The sequence below is a fragment of the Lepisosteus platostomus genome, chromosome 13, assembly GCF_059453375.1.
Source record: "Lepisosteus platostomus isolate fLepPlt1 chromosome 13, fLepPlt1.hap1, whole genome shotgun sequence".
Lineage (NCBI taxonomy): Eukaryota > Metazoa > Chordata > Actinopteri > Semionotiformes > Lepisosteidae > Lepisosteus > Lepisosteus platostomus.
The window spans coordinates 20,666,033-20,692,179 of record NC_142623.1 but is presented as its reverse complement, the minus strand read 5'-3'; the positions used below and the strand labels follow the sequence as shown (position 1 = coordinate 20,692,179).

The 26,147-nt window shown below is 35.6% G+C and overlaps 1 protein-coding gene across 3 annotated transcripts; it reads left to right on the top strand.

Annotated features, from left to right (window-relative positions):
- Positions 1-1,427: 1,427 nt before the first annotated feature.
- LOC148650211 (protein crumbs homolog 3-like) lies at positions 1,428-24,448 on the top strand. Of its 3 annotated transcripts, XM_088603782.1 has the most exons (6): positions 1,428-1,720; positions 3,175-3,233; positions 3,625-3,679; positions 3,853-3,932; positions 12,759-12,805; positions 22,976-24,448. In XM_088603782.1, exons 4-6 carry the CDS (start codon positions 3,926-3,928, stop codon positions 23,180-23,182), a joined length of 261 nt encoding a protein of 86 aa, XP_088459908.1. In that variant the 5' UTR covers positions 1,428-1,720; positions 3,175-3,233; positions 3,625-3,679; positions 3,853-3,925; the 3' UTR covers positions 23,183-24,448. The 3 variants fall into 3 exon arrangements, with proteins under 3 accessions (XP_088459908.1, XP_088459907.1, XP_088459906.1); XM_088603781.1 differs by lacking the exon at positions 3,175-3,233; XM_088603780.1 differs by lacking the exon at positions 3,175-3,233 and having other exon boundaries at positions 1,429-1,720; positions 3,625-3,932.
- Positions 24,449-26,147: the final 1,699 nt, after the last annotated feature.

Genomic DNA, 26,147 nt, shown 5'->3' with positions numbered 1-26,147 from the left:
TATTTAGTATTACAATGAATTGCTAGTAAACCATCTTTCATTTTGTGATAAGGCACTGTTTAATTAATATTAACAATAATCTATTTTTTAATAAATCATGTTTTTTTTTATAGAACAGAATATATTTTTTCTATGAACCATGTCTCTGTGATGAAAAATACGGAAACAAATGTTAGAAAATCCATACTTTGAATAAAGACACTTCATTGGCTCTCAATATCCTTAAAGACAACAAATAAAAAAGAGGAAGTCAAGTAGTGTTCCTTCCCACTGACCCTATAATTTTAATATATATATAACTGTTTTCAGTTATATCAAAGAAAGATTGTAAAATTTAGACTTGCCTTAAACTAAACTTTATAAATCAGATCATAACGTTTTAATAAAGTACTCATCTAAGCTTAACCTGGTGATTCTCAATACATAACTGCATTCAAACTAAAATTGTTAGAATGCATTTTGACCACAGTTACAGTGTAGGTATCCATGTTAGTCATATCAGAGAAAATTCAATGGAAACATGGGCATCCTTAGCTGCAACTCAGGCACCTGGCCCAGCTCAGTTTTGGCACTTGTCTGAAGTCAGCTTGGAGACTGATTTCTCCTATTAGAGACACATTTTCAAGACAAACTAGTTCAATGAATTTACAAGTTACGCAATCACTGTTAGAGGCATTGCATTTAAATACACCCATACTGCTACAGTATGTAATTATCTGGGATTTCTACTGCCAGTATTATTATGCAGATGCACTGCCTTTAAATTTGTCTGTTTTCCTTATGCTGTACCTTCCTCTATTCTTTTTGTCTTGTGCTTTTAAACATTGAACAATCAGGGCAGCTGGCTAGCTTCTTTAGCTCAGCTGGCAAGACCTGTGTTTGAGCCCATGCAGTGAGGCACGAACCTGAGTGGGAGCGGCGAGGGCACAAGCCCTAGAACCCGAATCCGTTACAATAACAAAAGGATATACAATGAAATGTGGGCTATTCCGAAGATGCAAATGTGAGCTAAAAAGTCTCAGTTATGAGATATAAAGTAGCAATTCTGATATTCTAAGTCCTAATTCTGAGTTTTTAAGTCGCAATTCTGAGATACAAAGCGAGATACCATAGCGTTTTTTTTTAACTCCATGGCTGAAACGGGCTTCCATAGAAAACAATGTGATTATGAAATATGTAAATGTATCAGTGTTTCTTATATCAGTATTCTTATAAAAGAAAACATGCTCAATTCCAATGGATAATTTAGCTCGTTTTCCTGTTGAATGAAAATGAAATATTTTTTAAGTCTATAATGCGAAGAATGTGCCTCTTCTTGTAACTTTATGTGGACAGGCGAGTCTCAGTTTTGCCCACGCCACAGGTTGGGCAAGGCTCAGGTAGTGTAATGCGAAACTGTTGGGCACGTGATCAGGAAAGGCGGAACAGAAGAGAAATGTTTAAAGAAGAGACAGGTAGGGTTAAGGTATTAAGCAACACCAATTAGAAGTGAGTGCGAGGCACAGAGACGTGCATTTTGTTTTGTTAGAGGCGTCCAAATATCTGTGATACAGGAAAATAGTCAATCATTAATAGTTTTTTTTTCCCAAGGAGGGGGGTCTGATAACCAGTTTCGTTTTGATTACTTAATTAGGTGAGGCGGAAGCGACCTGTGTGGTTCTCGGAAGGAATTTTGTGTATTTGTGTGCAACAGTGAAACTATATACAGTATAGTGGACAGGTAAGCCTACTTTACCTTTAATTAGGTTGGCTATCTTTTCTTTTTAATGCTGTTAAAAGATACAAAGCAACTGTGATATTTTGTTTAAAATATGAACCTTAAAAATGATGGGCTCTGCTGTCTGTTTCAGTTGTAAGTCCTTGGAAAGATATGGCGTAACGCTGGCTGAAACTTACTAGGTTCTTGTTAGCGAAAGAAGCGAGATAATTTGACGGTCAGATAATCTTTTCCGGGGAAATGTCGATATTTTTGTTACAAAGCTTACCGAATGTTTTACGCTTCTTTTAGTTTCACCAGCTGTTTCTACTACTATAACATGTAAAATTCCATTAGTTGATAAATTACAACATGTTTAGGTGTATCAATTGCTTCATCATAACCACTTAAACGAAGATAGTTTTTTTTTAAGTACATACTTTGCATTAATGTAAATGCACTTTTAAATAGATATTACATTACACGATAGCATTGCTGGTAAAAGGTATTTGTTGTAGAGGGTACACCTGAATATATAATCATATATATAAAAAATCACATCAAGTATTATAAATGATACCACGTTTGGTTGAAACAAATTAAATCAGGTCCTAAAATTGGGCATTTACTTCCACTGTTATATTGCAAAAACACATTTCCCTTTTATAATATGCTATATAAAATTAAATTATTTTAAAAGGTTTAGAATCCCATAGAGAATACATGACAAAGTACATAAACCACATAGTGTCAGGGGTTTGAAAGATTTTCTCTGACAATTGTGATGGGTGTGAGATTACTGCATGTTCAATGCATGATGTAGTGTCATGAAATGCACTGACTCATTTATGCTGTATTATATACCATGGAAGAACAAACTGAAAATAATTATTTGAGTAACGGCCATGTCTTTCTCACCTGGCAAGAATAAATATTAGAGAATCAATGGGAAAAGCCCACTGCGTCAAAGTATTGTGACTATACTTGTACATTAAAAGTCGTTAAAACAACTTAAATTGGTTTATATGTGCTTATTACAGTCTATTTGCTATAGCCATCAACAGAGCCTAAATATGACCTTTCACGCATCTCTTAAACGGCTTGAAGCTGTTTTGGCTTTTATATTGATTTGATAATGTATTAATATGTAATGTGGCTTTATTATTCCACCCACCACATAAAGTGCACAACTTGCTAATATTGCCTTTTATACACAGCTACTTCACAAAGAGAAAAGTGTTCTGAGGATTAGTGACTAAGTCTTAGGTGTGTCAGAAGGTTGTTGTTTTCATCTGTTAAAGAGGACTTCCAAAATAAAGACACTGTTGCAGACAGAATGTGTTTCAGCTTGTCTCAAAAAGGAAGTTAGTCAAGATCCTTCAGAAGGGTCGAGATAATTGAAGTTATGAAGTTCTTTCTGGAATTACATCTCTATGGTTTTAGATCTTAAATAGAGGTGTTTGAATCCTTCATTAAAGATGCACCCTATGTGAGCAAACAGTTGGATTTGATTCAAGCACAAGGCAAATTAAGAGAGGTGAGCTCAGTTTGATGCTACAAAATCTAACAAAACATACTGCTTATATCTCACAAACACTGCTGTTACTGTTCAGTCAAAATTAAAGAAATATGAAGCATGCATATAGCTAGTTATATAATGATAGAATTTCAAGAACCCAAGATTGAGATTCATGTGGATGTGAACTTTTTTAGTTATACTTTTAAATAACTTTTTTTATTTTTTATGCAGTTGCTTTTAGCTCAAGATCAGTAAGTGTGATGATTTCTTTAATAGAATAAAATTAAAGAATAAAATAATTTAAAGAATAAAATTAAATCTGAGTAGTGTACACGTAGACCTAGCGCAACCTATGCTATCGGTTAATAGTAAATTTGTTGTAATTATTATTCATTTTTTAATTTTGTAGGAATGCATGAAGACCACAGATGTACCTCTGGATTTTTATTGTCTTGACACAGTTGGTATTTTGAGATTATATTTTTAATTTTCATTTTGTGTTTTTAATGAGTAACCTGGGCAGAGAGCAGTAACCTAATGATAATATATTTTTTTATTTTTAAATGCTATGCATACTGAAATGGCATGGACGTCACACTGAAATACTGCCTTTTGTGACTAACGTTTGCATTGGTAGAAAAATATTGCTAAAAAATTAAAAAGACTCAAAACCTGGCAGTCCTGTTCTTCAGTCACTTGGAACAGCCATCATGCAGGGTAAGTATCGACTATTGTTTTTCTTTCTGGTGATAATAGAACTACAAGTAACTTTATAATCTTACGTAAAAAATGGAACCAAAGGGTTTAAAAAAATGGCCTAATGAAATTGTTGAACTGAGTCACTGATAAACATAAAAAACCAAATGGACTTTAAGTGTTAACAATATGTAAAGTCTGTACAAAGAAGATAACTTTTTTTCTGTAGTTTGTTCATAAAGAGGTGCAGAATAATTTCCCCAAGATTACAAGTACAGTTTTTGCCTTTTATATTTACATATATAATATATTCCCCTCTGCAGTATTGCCATAAGCAGTTTGCCACTATTTCAGTTTTCAACATTTCAACACCAAAAAGATTAGCATAGTTCACTGTATTAAAATATCTAATGTAGCAGGCGAGATAACTATTTGACTCCTTAAACTGGGAGCCCAACCTATTATTTCTGTGTATGCCATAAACAGCAATACAAAATGTCACAAGGAGAACACATTATTGATATGTGAAAGAATAAAAGCATTGCATTTGTATCAGATGAGCCAATTAGTCTATGAAACACTCAGTTCTCTTGCTTTGCACACAGTTGTATGGGCAAGACAAAGGTAATTTGGGACAATGGTTTTTGAGTTTAGGGTGACAATTTGTGTGTCTCCTTTTTGTTAATCCTTTGGAAACTGCTGTGCAGAGCTTTCTATCAGTCGCTAACTGAGACTGAAGTTTGAAATGGATTTAAATTACTTGTTTATACTTGTGATTTAAGTGATTTCTTTACTACTTTAGACTTAACTGTATGTTCTTTGGATTATTTTAATTCTTAGTACCCGAGTACAGTGGTGAGGAAAAGTTTGTGAATTCTTTGAAATGTATACCTGGAGTCATTGCTCCTAAAATGTGACCTAAACTTTATCTCTATCATAATAATAGATAAAAACAACTGATGAAACAAGCAACACACAAACAATTGTACATTTTCATGTCTGTATTTTACATGTTGTTTAAACATTCACTGTCACTGACAAGAAAAAGTACAATTGTTTGTGTGTTGTTTATTCAGATTGTGTTGATCTATTATTATGACTGAGATGAAGATCAGATCACACTTTAGAAGCAATTAATGCAGGAGTTCAGAAACTTTACATGTCCCCTACAACATTTTCAAGTGCTTTTTGTACATTAGCATCACCCATGTGTTAGTGTTTAGAAATGATTACATTCTGTGCCTTAGTCTCTTAAAATGAGATCAACAAGCTGATGCAGCATTTCTGTGATATGACATGCTTTCTGTTTAGGAAGTAATCTCTAAATACTATAGACTCCATAAACTAAAATGATAGGCTTAACTCCTAAATACAGGGAATAAGTAAGTGAACAGTAACTCAAATAGCCATTTCTATATGAAAGAAGAATGTGAATGTTTATAATTTCAGGACAGCAAATTGTATTTAGTTATCATTTGTTAACAGTGGTAATATCATGTTTTACTGATGTTTACTGTTGGCAAAAAGGTAAAACAGGGTGATGTAGCACAGGTAAATTAATTTCGGTTAGTTACAGCTCTATGCATTTTATAAAAAAGATTAGTGATGCACTCAGATTAAGATTAGGGGATTTATTGAAGACATATCAGATGAATCTTAAAATCCACCTCCAAATAAATAAAAAGACCAAACCCTGATTACATGGGGGTATATAGAGCAATACATCAATGTATATTCTTGTTTCTCTTAACTTTTTCATCTTCACTAATCTTTATTCAATTTAATTCATTCAATCCTTTTGAATACTTACAGTAGTTAGTGGCATGTGAGACCCTGAACTTTTCTGATTTTTAGTGAATCAACTTCCTCAACACAGTTTAGTTCATTCCAGACACCTACAACTCTTGGCAACTTTAGTTTAGCATTTGGAAATAGCACTTAATAAATGAAATATGAACTATTAATTCTAATTTGTCCTTTATGTACAAGAACAATCTATGCTGTGCTGAATTCTTTACCTAAGGTGTGACCCATAATAATAACGTGTTATCAATGGCAATATAATTGGTTTAAAAAAATTATTACTGTACATGGTTCAGGTTATAGTCAGGAATTGGGATTTGTTCCAAATGTTTAATTAATTTATAGTATATAGTGCCGCGAAAAAGTATTTTCCTGATTTCCTCTATTATTGCATATTTGTCACACTGGATGTTTTCAGATCTTTAGACAAAATCTAATATTAAATAAAGTGAACCCGGGTGAACAAATAACTTTTATTTTTATTTAATAAACAAAGTTATCCGACCCATATCCCCTGTGTGAAAACGTAATTGATAACTGGTTGCGCCACCTTTAGCTGCAATGACTGCAACCAAACGCTTCCTATAATTCAATATCTGTCTTTCACATCACTGTGGAGGAATTGTAGCCCACTCTTCCTCACAGAACTGCTTTAATTTAGTAACATTGGTAGTTTTTTGAGCATGAACTGCTTGTTTCAGGTCCTACCATAGCATCTTTGGGTTTAGGCCTGGACTTTGACTAGGCTACTCCAAAACTTTAATTTTACTTCTTTTTAGCTGTTCTGATGTGGACTTGCTTTTGTGTTTTGGATCATTGTCTTGCTGCATGACCCAACTACACTTCAGCTTCAGCTTATGGATGGATGACCAGACATTCTCCTTAAGAATTTTCTGATACAGAGCAGAATTCATGGTTCCTTCAATTATGGCGAGTAGTCCAGGTCCAGAGGCAGCAAAGCATCCCCACACCATCACACTACCACCACCATGTTTTACTGTTGGTATGATGTTCTCACTGAGGAGTGCTGCATTTTCTTTACACCAGACATAATGGAACCCATGTCATCCAAAAAGTTCCACTTTTGACTCATCTGTCCCAAGAACATTCTCCCAAAAGGCTTGGGGATCATTCAGGTGCTTCTTGGCAAATGAGAGATGAGCATTTATATTGTTCTTGGTTAGCAGTGGTTTCTGCCTTGCTACTCTCCCGTGAAGCCCATTTTTGTCCAGTCTCTTTCTGATTGTGGAGTCATGAATACTGACCTTATCTGAGGCAAGAGAAGCCTGCAGTTCTTCTTCAAAGAGAAATTTTGGCAGGCCGGCCACTCCTGGGAAGATTCACTACTGTTCCAAGTGTTCTCCATTTGGAGATTGTCTCTCTGGTTTGGTGGAATCTCAGAGCCTTAGAAATGGCTTTGTAACCAGACTGATATAGATATCAACAACTTTTTTTCTGATCTCTTCAGGAATTCCCTTTGTTCGTGGCATTATGTGCTTGTTGAATCTTTGTGCTGGCAATTTGACTCTGATGGTAAGGGTCAAAATACAGTAAGTTAGGTTTAGATTGAGCAGGGCTGGCTGTAATCAAGCCTGGCTGTGTTTAATCAACTAACTCTAATTATCCCTTTAATTGGGTTGATTTAACTAGGGGAAAATTACCTTTTCACACAGTGCCAGTTGGTGTTGGATAACTTTGTTCATTTATGTGTTATACTGTACCATTTTGTTTACTATTAATACCTTAAACAAATTTAGAAAACATTTATAAATATCATTTGCCAATCTTAAAGTTTTATCATTTAGTTGTAGTAGTTACATTTAGGTTATTGACATAAATAATGGTGTTAATCTATAACAGGTTATTTATAATAATAATAATTGCAATTTATAATAATAATAATAATAATTGCTTACACTTATATAGCGCTTTTCTGGACACTCCACTCAAAGCACTTTACAGGTAATGGGAACTCCCCTCCACAACCACCAATGTGCAGCATCCACCTGGATGATGCGACGGCAGCCATAGTGCGCCAGAACGCTCTCCCCACATCAGCTATCAGTGGGGAGGAGAGCAGTGTAATGAAGCCAATTCATAGATGGGGATTATTAGGAGGCCATGATTGGTAAGGGCCAATGGGGAATTTGGCCAGGACGCTGGGGTTACACTACTCTTTTCCAGAAACGCCCTGGAATTTTTAATGACCATAGAGAGTCAGGACCTCGGTTTTACATCTCATCCAAAGGACGGTGCCGGTTTACAGTATAGTGTCCCCGTCACTATACTGGGGCATTAGGACCCACATGGACCACAGGGTGAGCACCCCCTGCTGGCCCCACTAAAACCTCTTCCAGCAGCAACCTTAGTTTTCCAGGAACTGACCAGGCTCACACCTGCTTAGCTTCAGTGGGTTGCCAGTTGTGAGTTGCAGGGTGATATGGCTGCTGGCTGCTGCCATATAAGTGGAATTTGCAGCTCCAAATTTAAAGTGTCACTCAATTCCTTCAAGTACCTACTGTAATTCCTGTCCTAAAACCTCTGAGCATAACTTCCTTATGATCTTTGTTCTTTTTAATGTAATTTTTAACAGATGTGATGGCAGCTTACAAGGTCACCCTCTGCTGCCCTTCACTTGTAGTTCTCAACAAATGTCCTTTCAGGAATATTCTTTTATGCCATGTAATTCCTGCTAAGCAGTGAAAGTCGTAGTTAAATAATTTGGGTTTTTATCATGAAAATATAATTGTAAAGCAGACAATATGAAATGAAAACAAATGTTATTTGCACATTAAGCTTTTGGTATTGTATTTAACAGTGTTGGGCAGGGACATGCTCCCTTTGCTCTTGTGAGCTGGCTTATGGCTTGAGGCCTGAGGCCATTATGAAGTTTATTTGATCTGTGGTTCCGTTTTGATTTTTTTAACACCCAGCAATCCAGTTACTCAGCTACAAGTCTAAAATGTGTTCCTGAACAAAATTGCTACATGGGGGAAGTGAAAGTAGATCTATAAAACAATCCCCCAGAAATACTGAAGTTTACTTGATTCCCCTTTTTATTTGTGGACATTTGTGTGCTAGACTTTCAGGACTGTTCCATCACTAAAAGCACTGAGTTTGAAAACGAATATTTTTGAGACTGTGTTCTTTTCAGTATTGCTCAACAGCAGAGAAAGTCAACAAGCCTTGGATGCATATAGAATTTTACTTCAGAGGCATTATTAATATAGAAAGCATTTGATCAGTGATGATAATTGATTTTTGAAATGTTCTTTAATGTTGTCATTAAAGGACTTATGGACCTCTTTATTTTGGGGATGGATTTTCCCTTTGGCTGTTCTAAAATAGCGTAAGGTGTTACTTTTGAGTGACTTGAATCTATTGTGAAAGATTACATTTTATAGATTAAATAGAGATGTAAAATTGTGGGCTAAACAGGTTTAAAAAGGCAGTGACCCTTATGCCAGTTTTTTGGGTAACTAACCACATAGCTATTGTTAATTCAGTGCTGTTAGCAAGTCAAGGATGGAGTGGAGTAAATTAATATATGAGACGTTTTGTCTTTAATTTCTACCAGTTGCTTGCTTCCAAAGCTTGAAACTGTAAATAATGAGTTAACATTGTTTTTTGTGCCTTATTATGAATGAATTATTCATATGAATGAATGACTGGACTGGTTGTATTTAGATATCAATATTTAGTGAGCCATTATACCTAGTTTTGCCACTTGTTATTGCCAAGGAGGACAGTGGTTCTGTTCATTAAAATGTATGAAAAATGACCTAGGTGCTTTGATTTTTTTGCTTTTCCCATCCAGGCTGGGTGAGAAAGCAATAAAAAAAGATGGTCAAATGCTTGAAATTGTTCAAAGTACTCATTGGAATTTATCTTGCAAAGTTAGAATATCTATGATGGGAAAAAGATACTGCTACTCTCAGGACACTGCACATGAAAGCATTCATGCTAATTCATGCTGTGTAAGGAATGCCAAACTACAGGGACCTATGGAGATATGCCTAGATGTCCTCAACTTAATTTCTTCCTAGGACACAAAATGCTTCCATAAACGGAGAATTGAGTTAGCATGGAACCAACTGTTCAAATGTGTTGTTAAAGATGATTGTGGTGTCCTTTAAGAAACTGCTCTATATCAGTATTGGCTCATTAGGCTACTAGCAACCAAATAAGCCCAGGTATTCCTAAGAAACTGCCCTATATCAGTATTGGATCATTAGGCTACTAGCAACCAAATAAGCCCAGGTACTGTATGCCTAATGCTCTCATCTTCATTACTACCTTTATGTTCTTGCTTTCAGAGGGAATCTAGTGTATTATTAACACACTTTAGGTTCCAGCCTATTAAAACTGTTTTAATTTGTTTACTTTTTCTTATGTTAAGTGTACTTTTGTCCTTGGTTGGTTTTGTTTATATAGTTCAATGATTAACAATGAAACCACCCTAGTTTCAGTTTTAAAGTTGAGAGGTTTGGCCTTGAAACTGTATGGTAAACTGTGGATATAAAATTTAAACATTCTTGGAAAAGTTTCATATTGCTTTAAGAATGCAAATTAACACATTTGCAGAGCAGTAGAACTGAAAATTGGTCATCTGTAAAAAGAAGAAACAATAGTATTGTGTCATTTTTTAAAAGGCCTTTTACCATTTTTCAATAGAAACACGATATAAGTACTTGCAGAAAAATATGAACTTACAAAAAAAATGTATTAGAAAACTTAAATAATGTTTGACATTTTCAGGATAAGCTCTGGAAAAGAAAGATAAAAATGGTTGGATGGAACTAAGTAACAAGGTGGAACATAGATTGATGCATAGACCATGGCTATCAAAAGTATTGATTCCCCTTGGACTTTTTCACATTTAGGTGAAACCCCCTATAATGTCAAAGTGAGAACAAAATTCTACAGATCTTCCTAACTTATTTATAAATATAAAACAGAAAATAAGTGATTGAATAAGTATTCACCCCCTTTACTAAGGCACAGCTAAAAAGGCTCTGGTGCAACCAAATTTCTTAAGATTTGATTTGTTGAATGGAGTCCATCTGTGTGCAGTTATGGTGTTTCACATGAGTTAATGATAAATACACTTATCTGAGGGAGGTCTCTCAGGAGATGAGTACAGCTCCCAACAAGAACTACATCATGAAGACAAAGAAGCTTTCAAAGTAAATCTGGGATAGGGTTATTGAAAAACACTTAAAGGAAGGGTATATGAAAATTTCGGAGGCATTACATACATGCAGGGGAGGTGCTGTGGCTTTGTGACAAAGGATATGTGCCTTTTGCTTGAAGGTTGCCAGTTCGTATCCTGCGGCCAGCAGGGGAATCCTACTCCCTTGGGCCCTTAACCCCAACTGCTCTGGGGGTGCCGTATAAATGGTTGACTCTGCGCACTGACCCCAAGATTCTCTCCCTGTCTGTGTCTCATGGAGAGCTAGGTGGGGTATGTGAAAAGACAAATTCCTAATACAAGAAATTGTATATGGCCAATAAAGTGATCTTAATCCATAATCTTATATCCCCAATGCTCAGTAACGAAATGTAGAAAATATGGCACCACTGTGAAGAATAGCATGTCCTCTGAGTATCCAGATGAGAAGAGTGCTAGCCAGAAAGCCCAGTTCTAAATGAATTAGTCTTTCATGGCTGAGATAAGATAAACTGTGCATCTGACAATTGTCTCCATGCTTCACAAATTGGGCTTCATGGGAGAGGGACAAAAACTCACTCTTGACTACATGCTGAGACTCCGAGACCAAGCGGAAGAAGATTCTATGGTCTAACAAGCTAAAAAATGACCTTTTTGGCCTCAATGGTAAGTATTATGTTTGGCACAAGCATAACCATGAACACCATCCTTACTGTGAAGTATGGTGGTGGTGGTCTTATCATCCTGCTGCGTCAGGCCCTGGAAGACTTGTGAAGATAGAAAGAAAAAGGCATGCACTACAATATAGAGAAATCCTGGAGCAAAACCTGCTGCAGTCTGCAACAGACATGAGACTTGGGAGAAGATTCATCTTACAGTAGGATAATGACCTAAAACATTCAGCTTAAGCCACACTGGAGTGAAAAAAAGACAAAATGTTCTAGGGTGGCCCAGTAAAAGCCCGGACCTCAATCCAGTCAAGACTGGATTTAAAAATTACTGTTCACCACCTTGACCAGCATGAGGGAGGTTGAGTAATTTTGCAAAGAAAAATGGGCAAAAATGCAGTGTCTAAATGTGCAAAGTTGGTCGAAAATCCAAGAAGACTATAATTTCTCCCAAACGTGCCTCTACCAAATATTGAGTCAATGGATGTGGATACTTATGCAATTGGTTATTTTTCATTTTATAATTAGAATTAATATCTGTAGGATTTTGTTTTCACTTTGACAATATAGGGTGTTTCTATTAATGACAAAAACTCCCAGTTAAATACATTATGATTTCTTATTCTAAAAAAATATATTAAAAAGTCCAAGGGAGTTGAATGCTTTTGATATCCACTGTATGTGAGTGCAAATAACAGTTGGCTTTAAAGTCTGTATAGAAAAGGAGAAAATCTTTTACATGCACATAATGCATGTTTCCACACATCCCTATTTTCTTTTTTAATGTGGTGCTTGCTCCAAGATACAATTCAGAATGAATACTCTTAAGTGATAAGCTTCTGATAACTGTGACATCAGATATGCATTACTGAATGCAGGTTGTCCAAAAATAGCACCTCGAATGACCCCCTTGACAGAGGTAAAGCTGGATTTTCCTCATTCCACACTACAGGAGAAAAATATGTAGTTGTTAAAGTTATGGGGCTCTGGGTCAGAAAATTGAAGGTTCTGTAAATTTAACAAACATGCATGGACTCAAAACCTCAGAATTTTTGTAGCACATACCCATACTTGTGTAGGATTTGTAAACGTTCAACTTTTTTTCTCTATTCTACAGTTTTACCGATTTCTTGATTCAGGTTGCCATACAGTATAAATAACCAAACATACTGCATAGAATAATGCAACTTCGTTCTATTTTTACAGAAAATGTGACTGTGAAAACCAACACCAGTGATTTCACGACTGCGAAGGTCAGTGAATATTTAATAGTTTTTTGATATAAGAGTAGGAAAAAAAGTGTCAATCATGGACTCTGTGGGTCTTAATGTAGTGTTTTGTCCTCAATGCTAATAATGACTCAAGTGCTCAATCCTAAATGCTTCTGAAAATCATGTGTTTGTAAATGAATTTTAAACCACCTCCATTTCATATTTTCAGATATTTTGACTTTAATGACATTACTGTGCAGATTATTCCAGTTTCCAACAACCCTAGATGTGAAAATAGTGTCTACTATTCTCAGTTTAAATATATTTCCCTGTAGTACAAACATCTGATGTCTAGTTTGTTTATATAAAATTAAACTCACAGGGTAGCATGGGGACGCATTCAAAGAATGTGAAGTAAAAAAAAACTATTCAGATGTAACACTATCTGTGTAAACATATTACCGTATGCAAACTGTACTATATACAGTATGTATATGTATATTTAATGTCTTAACTGTGCCCGTTGTAGTATTGAATATTTATATGGAATTTTACCACTGAAGGGAAATCTTAGTAGCTGAGCATAAAAAGAATAGGAGCATACTGCAACGCGTGTGAAGGCCATAAACGATATTAATTTTGGAACATAAACATACAGTATATGGCTGGTCTCGGTACTTTAAAGAAAACATACACGAAACATGGTTTCATTATGACCAGAATTGGTCTTGGAATATTTTTAACTTGATTTACAGTATTTGAGAGGTATGTCTTGACACCGATACTACGTAAATACTGCTCACGTATATGTTTCTAGGTTTATATTATGCATTTCATACGGTCAAATTACTTTTGAGCAACTGATAAGAAGTGTGAAACGGTATGCCCAGGGCGTTCTAGTTTTCGTTTTGTTTTAATGCAGTGCAGTGGATTTTTTAGAGATATCAAGTACATACAAGTCATTTTTTAAATGTTGTAGTTCGTCTTGTAAAAATGTTACGAGTACATCATCTGTCAACAATTACACAGGTTCTGTTTCCATATTGCGGATTTTGGTTACGTAATATTATTTTCTAATTTCACGTTGTGAATATATGATTTGGGCAAACAGAGCTGCAAAGAAGTACATTATGGGTTGTTGGTTTTTTTTGCAGTTTTATCTAGAACAAGCGATGCTTAAACCTTTGTCTGATTCTTGTGAAACTATCCACACGACAGTTACAGTACCTAGGAGTTGACTTCAGTGATGTCACTGATGGGATGTTTCTAAAAATCCATCCTCTGTAAAACGTCTTCTCTAGTTGTCCTGCATATGTATTTGCTAATGAAGCTGTGTGTTCTGAGCCTGGTTCTCTACATTTCTGTATGAACCAGCTTAGAGGGCTAAAGACCGCTTGTGTTTAAATTGAGTGTAAGGTAATTTATGCTTCTAAAGTCATGGTCAGCATTTATTATTGTACTGTGCTGTAAACTTGTTCTGTGCCTAGTTACATTATTTTATAGCTTTATCAAATCTGTAGATTGTCTGTCGATAATGTTTCTGTAGTGCTTTTTCAGCCCTCAGCATGTGACCGCGCTGGTGGCGCTGTGTGTTAGTTTCCTGACTCCCATGTCACACGGTCTGTGATTGAATCCCATGGAACTATGACTTTATTTTTTAACAAACATTTCTTTGAAAAAATGAAACGTTTCCCTTGGTCAGAGATTAAATAAAACCTCACTCGCACCAAACAAATTTATATTTCTAAATATCACAACATGATCGAATTTAAGTCTTTTTAATAACAATGAATAGTCACCTATGCGTTACAAAATAAACATTTATATTGATTTGAATCGCGTTTTGATTTAAATCGTAAACGCGTGTTTAAATATATGTGTTTAAAGGCGATAAACTGTATAAAAGCGCTGATTCTTATGGAATGTGTTCCGCCGGGGATTCAAAAAATTTATTTTTTTTAATCGCGTATCTAAGGAAAATTGCAGTATAACTTTTTTCATGCACAAACAGTGGCATGTTACATTATAATTTGGGTGTCTCCTCTTGCCAGAAAGCTCTAAATTGCATTTTGAGTGCGGTTTTTTACTTTTTCTAAATTGCAACCCATAAATAAAGCTGATACAGTTTAGACTTACTGTATTCTAAACTGTATTACAACAGCACATTGGACAATGCAACGTAAATTGCAAAAATGCACTTGGAATCTGTCCAAGCCCTACTACGAAAATGATTTAAACTGCGACACTTATCATTCATCTTTAAATAAACTTTATTTTATATAGCATTTTAAGCGAATAGGTAATTAGATTGCTCATAAACCTAATCGCTTTTTCTACATAAACACAGCCAAACCATAAACTTTGAAGCTAGCAGACTTCAAGAAAACACCTGTTGGTGTTAAATGGTGAGGTTTTATTATAATCTAACACCAACAGGTGTTTTCTTGAAGTCTGCTAGCTTCAAAGTTTATGGTTTGGCTTTTGTGCATAATGATAGTGAACTGCATTGGAAATGTAGGAAAGTAAGCATTAATAAGCAGGAAAATTAAACCAAGAAACACCTAAAGTACTGGACTATATTGCAGATAAACTACCGATCTACCTTTTAAGCCTGTACAACCTGCAGAACTCCAGCTTTAATTGATTGGACTCAACAGCCTAAGTTTTAAGGTTATCCTTACAAGTGTGGAAAAGCATGGGCGTAATGTTGCAGCCTTCACTTTTGTTTTAGAAGTTGTTTTTTCCAGCTGTACATGAACATTTCTGTCTTGAGTCTTTCTTAACAATATGGTGTAAACAGTGTCTTGTTTCTGCTGTGATCATTATTTCATTACTGAAGTAGCCTTTTGATATTTGCACAGTATTTTTTGTTGCTATGGCTGTTTTCATATTCGTAGTTTTCTTCTGTTAAAACTTAAAATCTCTCGCATTAAATTGGCTACAATTATCTCTGACCAAGGGAAACGTTTCATTTTTTCAAAGAAATGTTTGTTAAAAAATAAAGTCATAGTTCCATGGGATTCAATCACAGACCGTGTGACATGGGAGTCAGGAAACTAACACACAGCGCCACCAGGGCGGTCACATGCTGAGGGCTGAAAAAGCACTACAGAAACATTATCGACAGACAATGTACAGATTTGATAAAGCTATAAAATAATGTAACTAGGCACAGAACAAGTTTACAGCACAGTACAATAATAAATGCTGACCATGACTTTAGAAGCATAAATTGCCTTACACTCAATTTAAACACAAGCTGTCTTTAGCCCTCTAAGCTGGTTCATACAGAAATGTAGAGAACCAGGCTCAGAACACACAGCTTCATTAGCAAATACATATGCAGGACAACTAGAGAAGACGTTTTACAGAGGATGGATTTTTAGAAACATCCCATCAGTGACATCACTGAAGTCAACTCCTAGGTACTGTAACTGTCGTGTGGATAGTTTCACAAGAATCAGACAAAGGTTTAAGCATCGCTTGTTCTAGATAAAACTGCAAAAAAAAACAACAACCCATAATGTACTTCTTTGCAGCTCTGTTTGCCCAAATCATACAGATGCAGCCATTCAAAATGGGTGAGGTATTTCGCGGCATACCCCGGTGGGCGTGTCACAGTATCACGCAGTATCACGCGGTATCACGCGTGTCACGTGTGTCACGTGACTAACTATCCTTGTAAAACCGCCAGGGGGAGCTTAACCTCTCATGTACAGCATTTGAGCCTTTAATTTTGAACTGTGTATTACAGCATGTTAATCATCAGTCATTAAAATGTTGGTATATATTATGAAAGCAAGATTGCTCAGTTGGACAGAAGTACACAACCTACCTTTATCAGAAATATTTATGCATCAAAGCCTTTACTGAAGATATTACTAATAGTATTAATAATGGATGACTTTGGACAAGCTGTATACTCAAAGTATAATTTCTTTAGCACATTTGTACAAGCACTTGGAATCTGTCCAAGCCATACTTTGTCAGGCATTTTGTTTTACTTCAACGGGGCATAAAAACTTCCTTGCTTTTAACAGGGCGTTTCATAATTTCTAGCTACGAAAATGATTTAAAATGCGACACCTATCATTCAACTAGAGCTTAAAATCACAAGGAAAAATACACACCGGTATTCCATTTCTCCCTAAACATTGTAAGCTTCGAAGTCTTTAACTAACGTGATACCTGAGTCAACAAGCATACTTTTAGAATTTGATTAAAAGGGAATATAATATGGAATCGCGTATCTAAAGAATTTAATAACGGTATGATTATATCCGTGTACTGCGGCAGGACTGTGTAAGGCTGTTTCGCCTACCTGATCATGCGAGCTGTCTTGTAGCCTACTGGTCTAGGTGCGTGACTACCAACTGGCAGGTTGTGTGTTCGAATCCAGCTGGTGCTGGACTTTTATTTTAACAAACATTTCTTCGAAAAAATAGGTAAGCGATATTATGGACAATCAATTGACTTTTATATTTCAAAATATCGCAACATGATCGATATTTGCGATATTTTGAATATATCTTCCCTTCTGACAGCGGTTCCTGCTTCTATTGTGTGTGTGTGTGCAACAGTAAATTTTTATAGAGAAATGGAGGCTGGACAGTATGCGTTACAATATAAACATTTATATTGATTTAAATCGTGTTCTGATTTAAATCGCAAACGCGTGTTTAATTATGTGTTTTTTAATCATGATCAGGCTAATGCATTTCTACATTTTCTGTATGAACCAGCTTAGAGGTTCATACAGAAAGACAGCTTGTGTTTAAATTGAGTGTAAGGTAATTTATGCTTCTAAAGTCATGGTCAGTATTGTTGTACTGTGCTGTACTGTGTCACATTATTTTATAGCGTTTTTATTGCGTTATTACATCCGGTGGCGCTGTGTTAGTTTCCTGACTCACATTATTTAAACTGCGACACTGATCATTCATCTCTAAATAAACTTTATTTTATATAGCGTTTTAAGCGAATAGGTAATTAGATTGCTCATAAACCTAATCACTTTTTCTACATTGCTCTATTGCTCTCTGAAAATGCTTTTCCTTTATTTTTAAAGTAGGCTCAGATTTCAACTATAGATCGTATTATTATAAACTTTCTTGGAAAAATGTATTTTATGTAAACCATGTTTGCTATTAATTCATTTAGGGCTAAAATACGTTCATTGTCTTCTAATCGAGTCGAGTTGACATTGGAAGCCTGCCACACCCGGACCGTTAAACCAATGCATTAGCACGTCAAAGCCCATTGAGCCAGTATTGGCTTTAGTATCCCCCCCTTCTCCCCTCAATTCAATTCAATTCAAGGTGTTTTATTTGCATGACAGATGGGTACAAGCAGTGTTGGGTACTGTATGTATATTGTAACGCTTACGGCAGACAGGCACTGTGTAGGAGCCGACGCACCAGAGCAGCGCCTGCAATTTTTATATTTTTAACTTAGTTTTTAAAATTAGTCAAGCAATACGAAGCATCTCCTTTTACTTAGTGCCTGAGCATACTGCAACGCGTGTGAAGCCCATAAACGATATTAATTTTGGAACTTAAACATACAGTATATGGCTGGTCTCGGTACTTTAAAGAAAACATACACACCAGTATTCCATTTCTCCCTAAACATTTTAAGCATCGAAGTCTTTAACTAACGCGATACCGGAGTCAACAAGCATACTTTTAGAATTTGATTAAAAGGGAATATAATATGGAATCGCGTATCTCCAGAATTTAAAGACCAGACAATCGCAAACTCGTTTTCAATAAAATTATTTTATTCATTCAGCAGTTTGTGAGAGGGACATCCAGCAGGGAGAGACACACACACCGGTTTTCATTGACAACATTGTTTTTTTTTCAATTCCTCTTGTCTAACAGGAATGTTTTGTTTGTGGACAGACTGTTAGACAAGAGGAAAAGACCGCCTCCTCCTACGAAGCATTTCGTTGATCCGATCACGAATTCTTTTCCAGTCGTACGCAGCAAGGGTTGAGAATCTCCGATTCACCATCGTACTAATGGTTTCCCGGAGATTGGGTTAAAAAAAAACAAAAAACATACTAACAACTGTGCCATCCTACTCCTTACTTAATACATTTTATTATTCATAAACAGTTAACATTGTTAGCAAAATATTTTGAATTATATTTAACCCTATTTTTTCTTTAGTTTTGTATTTAACTTATTATATGATAGTCAGACTTAATGTATATTTGAACAATGAAAATATATTTTTACAAGATTTTACATTAAGCACTTAAAATTAATATGGTTAATAATAGTAAACTGTAACATGCTGTAACAAGATCGGTTACAAGAAGAAAATGCTTTCAGAGAAAATGTTTCAACCAAACCTGTTCCCACACACCCCGCCCCCACTACCATTAGAATATACACAAACATTTTAGTGTTTCATTCTGAGCAGAAGACCCTCACACCTGAAGAGTGCTGGCTGTGACGAATTAAACCGGTTTTACAGGTTTCAATCACAGACCATGTGACATGGGACTCAGTAAACTACAGTAACACCATATTTGATAACGCTTTAAAAACGCTATAAAATAATGTGACTTGGCACAGAACAAGTTTACAACACAGTACAAAGATAAATGCTGACCATGACTTTAGAAGCATAAATTGCCTTACACTCAATTTAAACACAAGCTGTCTTTAGCCCTCTAAGCTGGTTCATACAGAAATGTAGAGATCTAGGCTCAGAACACACAGCTTCATTAGCGAATACATATGCAGGACAACTAGAGAAGACGTTTTACAGAGGACGGATTTTTAGAAACATCCCATCAGACATCCCATCATATTCACAACGTGAAATCTAGAAAATAATATTACGTAACCAAAATCCGCAATATGGAAACAGAACCTGTGTAATTGTTGATAGATGATGTACTCGTAACATTTTTTCAAGACGAACTACAACATTTAAAAAATGACTTGTATGTACTTCATATCTCTAATCAATCCACGGGTCCCAGCACAAAACGAAAGTAAAACGCATACCGTTTCTCGCTTCTTATTGCTCAAAAGTAATTTGACCGTATGAAATGCATAATATAAACCTAGAAACATATACGTGAGCAGTACTTAAGCACTGTAGTATCGGTGTTAAGACATACCTCTCAAATACTGTAAATCAAGTTAAAAATATCTCAAGACCGATTCTGGTCGTAATGAAACCATGCAAGGGAGTTTTTATGTCCGTTGCAGTTCTTTTGCAACATGAATATAATTATATCGTTATTAATTTCTTGAGATACACGATTCCATATTATATTCCCTTTTAATCAAATTCTAAAAGTATGCTTGTTGACTCCGGTATCACGTTAGTTAAAGACTTCGAAGCTTACAATGTTTAGGGAGAAATGGAATACCGGTGTGTATTTTTTTCTTTAAAGTACCGAGACCAGCCATATACTGTATGTTTATGTTAAGATTTCCCTTCAGTGGTAAAATTAGATATGAATATTCAATACTTAAACGGGCACAGTTAAGACATTAAATATACATATACATATTGTATACAGTACAGTTTGCATACGGTAATATGTTTATGTTACGCGATTAAAAAATAAATAAATAAAACTGGAAGGTCCAGCACCACCATTATGTTTATATGGTTGTTTTTGTTGGTTGGTTGTTATTATGGTTATTAATAATACGATCTATAGTTGAAATCTGAGCCTAAATAAAAAGAAAAAGCAAGTGATTAGGTTTATGAGCAATCTAATTACTTATTCGTTTAAAACGCTATATAAAATAAAGTTTATTATTAATTTGCTGGACAGAGCGGTGAACATTATTATGCATAAGACAAAGATAACGATCCTGATCAGTTTAGAAATCTGTGTACGCTGTAAGGTTTTTACTTCTTAAACTTTTAAAATACACGTTTTGAATAGAAAGAAATCCTCTTCCTGGTAGTGTGTATAGCACGCCAGCACGTCTTTTTTCTCCAATCAGAGGGGTGTCAGATAGTGTCAGCCAATCACCATTCTGCGTTGGGTAGCAACGGGTGACTGTTCTCAGGCGGAAGATGTAAACAGCTTAATGTTCGTGTTAAATAATTTTTTTTTAATTCAATTGAATGGGCACAGTTAAGACATCAAATATACATATACATACTGTATACAGTACAGTTTGCATACGGTAATATGTTTATGTTACGCGATTAAAAAATAAATAAATAAAAATGAAAAGTCCAACACCAGCTGGATTCGAACACACAACCTGCCGGTTGGTAGTCACGCACCTAGACCAGTAGGCTACAAGACAGCTCGCATGATCAAGTAGGCGAAACAGCCTTACACAGTCCTGCCGCAGTACACAGATATAATCATACCGTTATTAAATTCTTTAGATACGCGATTCCATATTATATTCCCTTTTAATCAAATTCTAAAAGTATGCTTGTTGACTCCGGTATCACGTTAGTTAAAGACTTCGAAGCTTACAATGTTTAGGGAGAAATGGAATACTGGTGTGTATTTTTTTCTTTAAAGTACCAAGACCAGCCATATACTGTATGTTTACGTTCCAAAATTAATATCGTTTATGGCCTTCACACGCGTTACAGTATGCTCCTATTCTTTTTATGCTCAGCTACTAAGATTTCCCTTCAGTGGTAAAATTCAATATCTACAACGGGAACAGTAAAGACGTTTACAGTAATTCTTTCTACGACAGACCAACGGACCACGAGTGCCCCTGTCGGTCAACCAATCACGCACCGCGGTATCGCGTGTCATCTTACCTGCGGTATCTGTACTGCGGTGTCTGTACCGCGCACTTTGAATGGCTGCATCTGTATATTCACAACGTGAAATTAGAAAATAATATTACGTAACCAAAATCCGCAATATGGAAACAGAACCTGTGTAATTGTTGACAGATGATGTACTCGTAACATTTTTACAAGACGAACTACAACATTTAAAAAATGACTTGTATGTACTTGATATCTCTAAAAAATCCACTGCACTGCATTAAAACAAAACAAAAACTAGAACGCCCTGGGCATTCCGTTTCACGCTTCTTATCAGTTGCTCAAAAGTAATTTGACCGTATGAAATGCATAATATAAACCTAGAAACATATACATGAGCAGTATTTACGTAGTATCGGTGTCAAGACATACCTCTCAAATACTGTAAATCAAGTTAAAAATATTCCAAGACCAATTCTGGTCATAATGAAACCATGTTTCGTGTATGTTTTCTTTAAAGTACCGAGACCAGCCATATACTGTATGTTTATGATCCAAAATTAATATCGTTTATGGCCTTCACACACGTTGCAGTATGCTCCTCTTCTTTTTATGCTCAGCTACTAAGATTTCCCTTCAGTGGTAAAATTCCATCTAAATATTCAATACTACAACGGGCACAGTAAAGATGTTTACTGTAAATCTTTCTACGACAGACCAACGGACCACAAGTGCCCCTGTCGGTCAACCAATCACGTAACGCGGTACCCCGCGTCATCTTGCGTCACGATACGTGACGCCGTAGCCAATTACCTCTGGTACGTGTCTGTACCGCGCACTTTGAATGGCTGCTTCTGTACCTATGCCATGCAAAGTTATGTTCTTCGGAAGTTACTCTCTAATTAAAAAATCTTGTAGATTAATTAAGCACAGGCTACCACGTCTGTGTCTGCCCAGATGATTCCTAGAAGGCAGTTTTCATTTTAGTGCTCCTTGAATTTTGATTCTTTTTATGAGGTTATCAGGTTGATTGGTACAGTATATAATTCCCTGTGCTATTTTTGCATAAAAACAAAGCACAGAGAACACTAGGCTTAATCCATGCAGATCTGATTTCACTGTATGATAAGGTATCAATATAACTGTCTGGGATGAGTGGTCTGTAGTACATTTCAATCACAATTTTCATCCTTCTTGAGTTTATTCTTGAGTTGGATCTGTAAAGATTCATAATCACTCCAGGTCTGTTTTAAATTATTCTTCCTCAGCAATTGTTTATACACATTCCTACTCTTGTTCCACCTATGACATTAAACTCATTGTTGCATACTGTACTGTCAAATGCGCAGACTTGTTTTGAGAATTAACTGTCACAGGGGAATGTGTTCTTAAAACTATGTATTAATAGGCCATATAAATATAAATGATCATTTGTTGCCATTTGCCTTGTAAATGGACTTGAGGGTTAATTCTGTTTCTATCTTACAGCCTGTCAACATAGCTGCTATTGTGGCACCCAGTGTAATTGGAAGTATACTGGTAATCTTGGGTATTGCCCTCTTCATCTTCTTCTGCATCATAAGAAAGAAAAGGCAAACAGAAGGAACATATCGACCGAGCTCTGAAGAACAGACTGGAGCACGTGTGCAGACAAGTGACGCTCTCAAACTGCCAAAGGAGGAACGCCTTATATGACTTGTCATGGGAATTCATTGAACTTCTGACCAAGAATCAAATGTAGAATTGTGTTTAGATCAGCCTTCAAGATCATGCTGCTATTCAGATGTTTGAAGAACCATAAGTTGTGGCTGGGCTTTCTGAATGTCAGTGATCTTCTAGATGAGGAATTGTCTGCTAAGTGTCAACCTGATTGCATTGGAAATATCTTTACCAGCTTGTAATTAGAGTCAGTGAGTGTTCTGCTGAGAAGATACAACATGTCTGAGTAATGAGATCTTAATACAACCTCCCATCTTTTTTCCAGTTTGCAGTAATAGGGCTCTATTGGAATCTGGTGGTGGTTTAGGAATTTGTAGTTTCCAGTCATCCCAAAGCTGTATTTTTCACAGTTTTGTATGGAATTTTACTAACATTTTGAGGTTGATAAAAACTTTGAAATGGTTGGGAAAACACTTAACATTTTTAAATAATTAAGGTATTATGTTTTCTGCCATGACAAGTATGTGTATTATTTTGTCAAAATTCTTAATTTTATGGTATAAATGCTTAATTGTGTTTATTGAAGTGCTTTAATTTGTAAATTTTAGACATTATAATAGGATTTGTCTTCCACCCCAAGCTTGTTTACTTCGATACCATTATAAATTAACAGAAGCCAATACTTAGTTTTTAAGTTTTTGGAAAGGCTGAACTATACAGATGAACAACTACTGAAATTTAACTTAGCACTTTACTGTAGTTATTTTTAGTTATATCATTATACCAATGGTATTCAGAGTTTTGTATCTTATCAGTGATTTTTTTTAATTATGTGGTATTGTTTTGAGCAATAAAACATTCTGAAAGCAAAATGCTGTTGTTAAAAGTTTATGCTTTAAAGGTTTGACAAAGAATGACTTTGTAATTATTTTAAGTGATCCTATTCCACATTAACAGAATGAATTTTAGCTGCTATGATTTTCTATAACAATATTCCATCTGTATATTATACCCCAGGAATGTTTTGTAATGATTATTCCAGATAGTACTTTTACACTGCAGAACAATTTTCTAGGAATACTTCTCTCTTGAGCAAAATGACTTCCTTGCATTCGTGGTATATTTACTTTTTGAATGTCCTGTTGGTTAAATCTTGCAGTGAAAAACACGTGATTGTTGGTGATGGCTGGAAAATACATTAAATGAGGCAAATTAAATTATTTTTAATGAGAGCTGTGAAATGATGTCATTTGTTTTGTGTCAGGACACTGGCAATGGCAAAATAAATGGTTTGAAGAGTGAGATGTTGTTTCTACTTCAACTGTGGGGTTGTGGAGCCTGCTAAGATTCTTCCTGTCCTCTGTGTAGTCAGGCAAAAAGAATCTTTTACATGGAAGTGTTTATATAAGTGACTACATTTTTAAAACTGGGTGTACCAGTGTCTTATTTGTTATTCAAATTCTTTATTTTTGGTGGATGCTGCACATTGGTGGTGGTGGAGGGGAGTCCCCATTACTTTCAGTGGAGTGTCCAGAAAAGCACTATAGAAGTGTAAGGAATTATTATTCAATATTATGTATTTAAGGGACTTCAAAGCAAGTCTGCAAATATAGCTTTGACATCTATAGAGTTTGCCCTGGTTTTTTCACTTGTATTTCATTGTGCAGATTAATATTATTTAGTAAGACTCCATGTTACCATTTTGCTGTGCAGGTTCTAGATGGAAGTAACAGTGAAGAAGCAATGAAAAGTGGTGGAAGCCAGTGGTTTTATCTTATTTTCTGATGGAGTGAAATGGTTTGTAACCATGATATAAAATGAATTCAGCATTTTATACCAATGGCAAAATAACACCTATTTAAGACCTTGTATTAGGATGGCACAGTGGCTCAGAGGTTAGCATTGCTGCCACACAACAATGCAAGAGGACCTGAGTTCAATTCCACACCTGCGGTACTGCCAAGTGGGTTTCTTCTGGGTGCTCTGGTTTACTCCCATAGTCCAAAAACATACTGGTAGGTAATGGGGTTCTGGGAAAATTAAATCTGGTGTCAGTTTGTGCGTTTCAATGTTTGTGTCTGTCAGATCCAAGATAGACTGGTGCACCGTCCAAGATGTACCCTACCTTGTGCCCGTTGCTTTCAGGAATAGACTGGGTTGGTAGAATTTTGGTAGAAAATTGTATATGTAACATGTTACATACAGTGTATATAACAGATGTACCCTATTTTGTTGTCCAAATAGGCTATGTGAATCTTTTGTTATAGTTTTGAGAGGTTTTAATGGCTGAGGAACAATTTAATTTAGTGAAGGACTACACTGGTAATACAGTTAATACACAGTAGTTGAAACAATTTTTAAAGCAAGTGTTTTCTAGACCTTTCCCACTATTTGTCAGTCATCTGTCTAATAATTGCCCAGTTGAGATCTACAGTATGAATGGACACAAATTAATCCCAATAAAGTTATCGTCAGTGAACTGTTGCTGCCACACTTAATTTAACTTTACACTAGCATCTTTTTCACCCCTGAAAGGAAAATAGTATAAAAAGTTAAGTCACAAATCTTATTGGGTACTAATTAAAGAGTTAAACATATTTTGTTTATTCTTTTTTGGGAACAAAGGGAGGTAACATGAATATAGGAGCACACAGTGTTTTAAGATCTAGATAAACTGTTCACACAATTGTTTAAACATTAAAATATTTTTGGAATGCCGATGTGTCAAATTCAGCTAACAGTTTCTAGGTTACTATCAGGAGTTCTTTGATTTGAAGTATTAAAGATTTTATGTCACACTTTAAGGTCAGAGTAATTTAAGCTGAGGTACTGTACAACCTACTGTATGTTTATTAAGAGCCCAGATCATGAGCCATACAATGTTTTATTAGTGCATTTAATGTTTTGTCTTCTAGAACAATGTTCATGAAATGTTGTCCACTGGGGGCCTCTTGCACATACACATGTCTCTTGTTACTATAATTTATTTCTAATTCTGTCA

Coding starts and splice junctions, on each gene's coding strand:
- LOC148650211 (XM_088603781.1), top strand. Junction 12,806..22,975: donor GTGATTTCACGACTGCGAAG/GTCAGTGAATAT, acceptor TCTATCTTACAG/CCTGTCAACATAGCTGCTAT.